The 7408-nt window shown below is 44.1% G+C and overlaps 1 protein-coding gene across 1 annotated transcript in view; it reads left to right on the top strand.

The window, feature by feature from the left end:
• Window positions 1–274, top strand: part of HS3ST3B1 (heparan sulfate (glucosamine) 3-O-sulfotransferase 3B1) — a 36388-nt gene extending 36114 nt beyond the window's left edge. Inside the window, exon 3 of the mRNA XM_004685073.2 lies at window positions 4–274. Within this exon, the coding sequence (XP_004685130.1) occupies window positions 4–255 (252 nt within the window). The 3' untranslated portion in view covers window positions 256–274. The remainder of the gene's footprint in view (window positions 1–3) is intronic.
• The last annotated feature ends 7134 nt before the right edge of the window (window positions 275–7408 follow it).

Genomic DNA, 7408 nt, shown 5'->3' with positions numbered 1-7408 from the left:
GAGCTGGGCCGCGTGCAGGACTTCCTGGGCCTCAAGAGGATCATCACCGACAAGCACTTCTACTTCAACAAGACCAAGGGCTTCCCCTGCCTCAAGAAGGCCGAGGGCAGCAGCAAACCGCACTGCCTGGGCAAAACCAAGGGCCGGACGCACCCCGAGATCGACCGCGAGGTGGTGCAGAGACTGCGGGAGTTCTACCGGCCCTTCAACTTGAAGTTCTACCAGATGACCGGGCACGACTTTGGCTGGGACTGAACGCACTGCGAGGTGCAGCTTTCCGCTTGGCTTATCTATTGAGAGAGATTATATGTATGTAAAATGTACAGAAATCTATTTTATAATAATTTATTTTTAATTCATAAGCAATTAATTCACTAAGCTGCCTAGCCACACTCTTTAGAGAGTTAGCTTCATAATCTGTTAACATTCCAAAGTGTTTAACTCTAATATTTTGTTTTTTTTTCCCTCACAACTGATGGTGCTTCCACTTTCCCCTTTACCCATTATAATTATATTTAAAAAGAAGAAAAGCACAACTTGAGATTTTTGTTGTTACGGGTATTCAGCCTTCGATTGCCGTCTGAGTCCACGCGCCATCTCCTGTGTCTTAGTCCAGCCCCATTTCTCGCCCTGCCTGTGTACCTCATGTGAGCGCCGAGCTGCCTCGACGTGCTGCAAAGGTCAGAGCTTGTGTCGCAGCTTCCTCACGGGTGCGATGCCATTTCCAAGGACACGGATACCACCATGCTAGGTTTCTCCCCGAGTCCTCAGCACAAGAGGGGGTCACTGCCTTTGCAGGGACAGCCACATCCTTTAGTGTTTGCATGCCAGGGTCCATTTACTTCAGCTTTTGATTTTGAAGGATGGCCCCACCTCCTTCTCCACCTCAGTCCTTGGTTCATTAACCAGCTTGAAGTATATGCAAATGTTAGCCCCCTCATTCCCAGGTCACATGTGTGAGATGCTTGGGTGCTGCTTTAGAAATAGACTGTCTCTTCTAATTTGCATGAGAGCACACCACACTCCCCCCTCCAGGCAGACAGTTCTGCGTTGATGCACCAAAGAATCCCCTAGGCTGGCAGAACTACCTGCACAAATCCAGGGTGCTGGGTGTCAAGCCCAAGACGTCACGTGCATCCCATCTGGTCAGTGTCCTGGGTACAAAGCCAGCCCAGGTTGGGCACATCCCAGTAGGCTGACAGCTTTGATGGGGAGAAAAGACCCCAGAAGGGTACATGGCCTGACAGAAGGGAATCTCTCTGGCCCCCTTTACTTGATAGCTTGAAGTCCTCTTTGGAATCCTCAGCTCATTTCAGGCTGACCGTGTGTTCTGTAGCCAACAGCCAATGGTGAGGTCCAGAGTAGTACTTGTCAAGATAGCCCGGGAAAGCTGGCCTCAGCAAGGCTGTCAGCACAGGGGTGCGATACTTGTGGAACTGTTTTAGCCGGGGCCTGCACGAAGGCTTGCCAGCAATTTTGCTGCTGTTGCAAAATGCTGTCCCTGTATCTCTGTGTCAAGAGAGCAACTGGGATCATTTCTCGTGACAAGCTAGTGGTGGTAACCACATAACAATATCACATAATGACACATTCACTTTATCTTTGATTCTTTAAACCAGGATGCTTTTGCCATAAAAGAAGTACTATTTGAGTTATACTTTCATCAAAAAAGATAATGTCCCATGGTTGGGTTGTGATACTTATAAAGGCTGCTTCTGTAATTTGCCAGCTTAGAGGAAGAACACCAGTGTGAAGAAAGAGGGAAAAAAAAAACAGTCATCTTTAGAAACTGGTCAGAACGTCCCTGGTCTTTTCATAATGTCTGGTTGGTTGGTCATCTGACTTGTATTTGCCCACAGGCTCAGACAGGACTAACGAGCTTACACTGAGCAGGAAGACTGCCCTTCTGTAGGTGTGTGTGTAGGAGGAAGGGTGTAGGGGCTTCCTGTGTTCCTCGGGTGCTAGATCCCATTCACAGCTTTTTTACTGCTTGCACCACGTAGTGTAGAACACGCACTTGGGGAAACACTGTGATCACAGCATGATTCTCCCCTCTCATGGCTTCGTTGGGTGTCAAAGCATGCATCAGCATGCTAACAGGTTGTGCATCTTTCCAATCAGAGGGCTCATTGGAAATAAAACCGAGGACACCTCTTTGTGGCACCAGCTGAACGTTGCTGAGCCAGTCAGTGTTGCTGTCCTCATCTGGTGCCGCCTGGCCCTGCACTGGCTGCTGGTGTTCTGCAGTGGCACAGGCTGTAGAATCCAGAAACACCAGAGAAGGGGAGTGGTGCCGACGTGGCAGTAAAACAGGCACGACTTCCCCTTCCCTTCCGGTCCATGCTGGCTTTCCCAGCTGGGTAACTTTTGATTCAGTTGTTTATTCCCTGACTTAACAAAATTAAAAGCTCAAAACAGGGAAGTCTCAGATAGGAGGAGGTTCATTTAGTCATGAACACTGAAGTGGGTCAAGATTCTATTCTGGGTCAAATCCTTGAATCCAAACAGATGTCGATAATTAGCTCTGGTGCACTGGAGCAAGTTTTTCTATGTAAGACAAATAAATCAAACTTCCTGTGCTTCTCTGCCCAGCGGTCTGGTAGCTTGTCCTTCCTGACTGATCTGCCGCAGCATCTGCCCCAAGTGTACACCCCAGCACACACGGATTATTCCAGAATCTGAGCCTGTACATCTTCCTCCTGGAGAAGTTAGGCAACACATAAAGTTAAGCCTTGGATTTCTTCCTGGTCTAGCAATCTGCAAGGCCACCAATTTCACTTTTTTTTTTTTTGCTGCTAGAAGACAAACACCATTTCATATTTTGGCACTTTGTCCTAGCACATGTTTTGGGTCACTTCCAATTTGTAGGAAAAGTTCTGATACTCATTGGAGTGCTTTACTCCTGTTTTACTATAAACAGAAAAATAGGTCAATAAAATATCGGAGCTTTTGATTGTTCCTATCTCTCCCATGCTGTCTTTGAGGTGTTTGTACAGTAGTCGGTTAACTTGGTAGGTGATACCAGGAAGGTAATTTAGTCTTGTGACTGCGTAATAAATACCTCATTGGAGGATGGAAGCCCAGAACTTGTCTTCTTCGTGGGATTCCCTCCTTGACCGACAGACACATTCTAGACCTTCTGAGAAACAATTTCAGATCCCACCAGGATTTTTCCATAAGAAAAGTAAATAGGAAGTTCCAATTAACTAGAAACAATTAATAATGTATGTGTAAAATGCTGACACAAAAGCCATTGTCACTTTTCTTTTTCCAGTTTATCAAGAAGGATGGTAAATAAATCTTAAAGGTGTGGTTAGATCTTTTTCACTTTTGTAACATTAATTTATGACTGAGTTTCATTCAGCCCAGTAATCTGAAATACCGTGCGGATTCTAGCAGTGTGTCTTCTATAACCTGGATCTTAGCATAGCCAATATGTACAAAAAAATTAAATCAAGTATTTTGTCCTATGTATAACACAAATTAATTTTACACAGAGAGAGATGTTTCTAGGAAAATGAAATTCTGGTAATTCATACTATTGCTTTGTATGAACAAATAAAATATATTTTACCAACTTGCAGGTACTTTTGTGTTTTATTATAATCAATAAATCTTAAAGATGGGGTTAGACTTTTTTTCATTTTTGTGATATTAGGACTGAATTTCACGTATCCCACTAATCTGAAGTAACATGTAAATTCTGGCACTAGCTTCTACTCTGCCTTGCACATGGACAGAGAAGAGATAGTCTCTTCAGTCACTAATCACATATGTACACAGTTATTCTGAGAGCAAGTTGGTCATTTCAAATTTTCAAAAGTGTCTGATCCAAAGTCCAACTAATGCACTAATACTCAGGGTGGATTTTTGGGCAACTGATTGGCAGAATGGGTGAGAGGGCTTTCCCTGGAGAAGCATGCCTTCCCCAAAAAAGTCTGTCCGTAACTCTGGCTTCCAAGGGCACCTTGGCCAGGGGCTTGGCGGCCTCAGGCAGGGCGTTCTCCAGTCAGGCACGATGTAAACAGAACATTGGTGGCTAGGGCATCAGATAATGGAGCATGCCTCCTCCTCCCGGCTACCCTGTTTTCATGCCAGGGAGCAGAGGCAGGAGTTTGGACAAGAGACTTTTGTTTCTTTAACCTGAGGCAAACAACTGTCCGTTTTCTTTTGACCTAGCATACCATAGATATTATTCACTTTTTTAAACATTTGATTCGGTCTTTGTTTTACTGAACTGTTGTTCAATTTTTAATAAGAGATTTAATGTGGTATATGCCAAGATTTGTGTTTTTGTTTTTGAGAGAGAGAGCCAGAGGGAGAGAGAACTGATTGGGTTTTGAAGTAATTGACACTAAGTTCACAAATTTAGGATTAGACTTGAGAGTTGCGGCTTTTTAAAAGTTCATTTTATTGAGGTATGATTGCTATACAAAAGCTGTACATGTTTCATGTATGCATTTTGGTGAAATTGGAGATGAACATACATGAATAAAATCATCATCACTAGTCAGTATCATGAATACAACCGTCTCTTCCAAAAGTTTCCTCATAACCTCTTCTGCCATTTTTGTAGCATTTTAAGTATACAGTTTAGCATTTTTAACTCTAGGCACCATCATGCATGATAGTTCTCTAGCTTTATTTTAGATAAAGTTTTCTAAACTTTATTTTACATAACTGTAACTTACTTTACTTAATCTGAAAAGGAACCTATTACAGGCTTTGTTGAAAAGCACCGACCCCTTGCCAGAAAGAGGCGGTAATCACAAAAATATAAATAGAATGAAAACAAAGCAATGCTGGTAATTTGTAGTTGGATAAGACTTAAGCCACGTTTGCCACAGGCTCACCCACTGTTCCTGGCAAAGGTCACTCCTGCTAAAGACTGGTGCTTAACCCAGGTTCCATCATGCCCGGAACAATGGAAGAGAAGAGGGGATGACTCGCTGTGCCGGTGTTCAGTTCACAAGCACCTACAACCTGAGCACCCCTGAGTCCTCCCCACTGGTACTCTGGGTTTTCTCACACTTTGGGAAACTGCTTCACACTGAGAAAAGACTTGGGGGAGAGAGACAGCATTGGGCCGGCTTGGCATTTTGGGAAATCAATGGAAAGACCACCCTTCCCAAGTGTGGGCCTCAGGGGGCCCAGGCTTCCCTGCCACAGGCTCTCAAAAGCTGTTGCAACATAGATGGCCCCTTCCAAACCCAGAGTGTGCTGCTGGGTGAAATCTGCATGGGCCTTGAATGCTGACCTGACTTGTGCTCACCCCACCAATTTTATGTTTTTTTTCCCCCCCACAGAAAGATAATAAAACAGACCTATGGTACTCATTAACCTGATGGCACTGTTGAGAGCAGTGGTTCTCAAGCTTAAGCAAATATCCGAATGACCCAGAGAGGTCTTAAAAATACAGAATACTAACACACCTGAGACAGAGTCCATTAGAATCTCCAGGGAGTGAGGCCTCAACATTAGTATATTTAGGAAGCTCTACCAGAATGAACCTTGAGGACATTTTGTTAAGTGAAATAACTCAGAGCAAGATAAATACTGCATGATCTCACATGTAATATCTATAAGAGACAAACTCAGACAGAATAGTGTGGGGGAGCCAGGAGGTCAGGGACACTAACTTTCGGTTGTAAGATGAACACGTTTGGAGATCTAATATACATGGTGATTATAGCTAATAATATTGCATCATATATTTGAAAGTTGCTAAGAGAGTAGATCTTAAATATTCTCACCACAAAAAAGAAATGGTAATTATGGGACCATAATTACCCAGCATGGTAATTATGGAGGTGGTAGCTAATAATACTACGGTGGTAATCAGTTTGTGATTTACAAATGTATCAAATCAACACATTCTATACCTTAAAGTTCTACAGAGTTGTATATTAATTATATCTCCATGAGGTTTGAAAAAGTAAAAAAAAAAATAAAGTTGAAAAAGCTCCTGAAGAGATTCTAACATGTAGCCCATCTGAGAGCTGAGGTTCTCCGAGTGTGGCACTCAGACCACACTGGCATCACCTGGGGAACCTGATCAACAACCCAGTGCTCCACCCCCATCTATCCCATCTGAATCACAAGGTTTAACAAGCACTGGTTGGTTTTGAGTCCCGATTCTGGTTCTTATAAAGTGTGTATTCTTGTAAAGCATGGTTTCAGACCTCAGACTTCTTGTCCACTTAAACCTAGAGACTTTGGAGTTTTCATCAAGTACATTTTCTTCTGTACTACAATTATTGAGCAGTTGCCTTATTACCCGTAGGCTGCTCACAAGACATTCCAGATAATGGCCGCATCTGCCAAGCCTTCCCCATCCTCCTGGGTTCTCTCTTCCCCTCTCCTGGGCAGTCACCATTATGTGTTCCTGGGAGTAGAATAAGAGACTTGCAGCATGAAGGATTTTTTTTTTTTGAAAGATTTATTTATTTATGCATACAGAGCTGGGGTACAGGCCAGTGGTGCAGGGGCAGTGAGAGGATTCACCAGGGACAGAGTGGGGAGCAGAACAGGCAGAACGACGAAGTACACTGCTGAGGGGAGCAGCGGGTGGGCCAGGAGAGGTCTACCTCGCCATGTGGAGTCACCTCCCGGGCAGGCGGGGATCGAACTCTTGGGGAAGTGGCTTTAGCTTCTCAGTGTTGTGCTTTAACCCGCCGCGCCACCAGGGAGGGCCCATGAAGGATTTTTTTAAAAGAGGGTTAACATTCTTTAAATCCCTAATTTCCTTTTACCATCTAGATTTCAATCTTCAACAACGTATTTCCAGCATTTTGTGTGTTGTGGCAATAGGAAATTTGTTGCTGTTCTGTGGTGGGAACTCAATGAGAACACAGCAGTCATGGAGAAGTTTGCAAGACAAGACGCTGCTGCTGGAGGAGAGGTTCTTGTACCATTAATTGAAAGCACACAGGCTAGTACAAGCTGGTGGTGCGGTGTGAGGAATTAGTTCCGGAGGCTGGGAGAGAGAGCAACGCGAGACAAAGTTTTAAGGGCGACAGGGAAGAGAACATTGTGATCATACGTCAAGAGACATTTGCATTAGCAAGGTGTTTGATGTTAACACAGTTATCCCAAGACCACCATGGGGATGGTTATATAATCAGGTCAACAGCGCCATGGGTGTCCCTGGGCCTGTCTCCTGATGCCGGCTATACTCCTTGGTTAGTCCAGGAATGCTCTGCTGCGATTTGCAGATAAATAGGTCACAGCTGCCCCGTCGCCCAGCTAGTAGCCAGCTCATAGGGACCCACAGTGTATGATTAATAATTATTTCTTTTTCTCCTTTTCAACTGAATACACACAATTGACCCCTGAATCAAGGCCAAAGATTCCACTTAAATGTCATGGTTTCAATCATAACACACTCCTCTAACCCAATAGTTCCTAG

Source organism: Condylura cristata, unplaced genomic scaffold, assembly GCF_000260355.1.
Source record: "Condylura cristata isolate star-nosed mole 26May11 unplaced genomic scaffold, ConCri1.0 scaffold00017, whole genome shotgun sequence".
Classification (NCBI taxonomy): Eukaryota; Metazoa; Chordata; class Mammalia; order Eulipotyphla; family Talpidae; genus Condylura; species Condylura cristata.
This window is presented reverse-complemented; position numbering and strand designations above follow the sequence as displayed.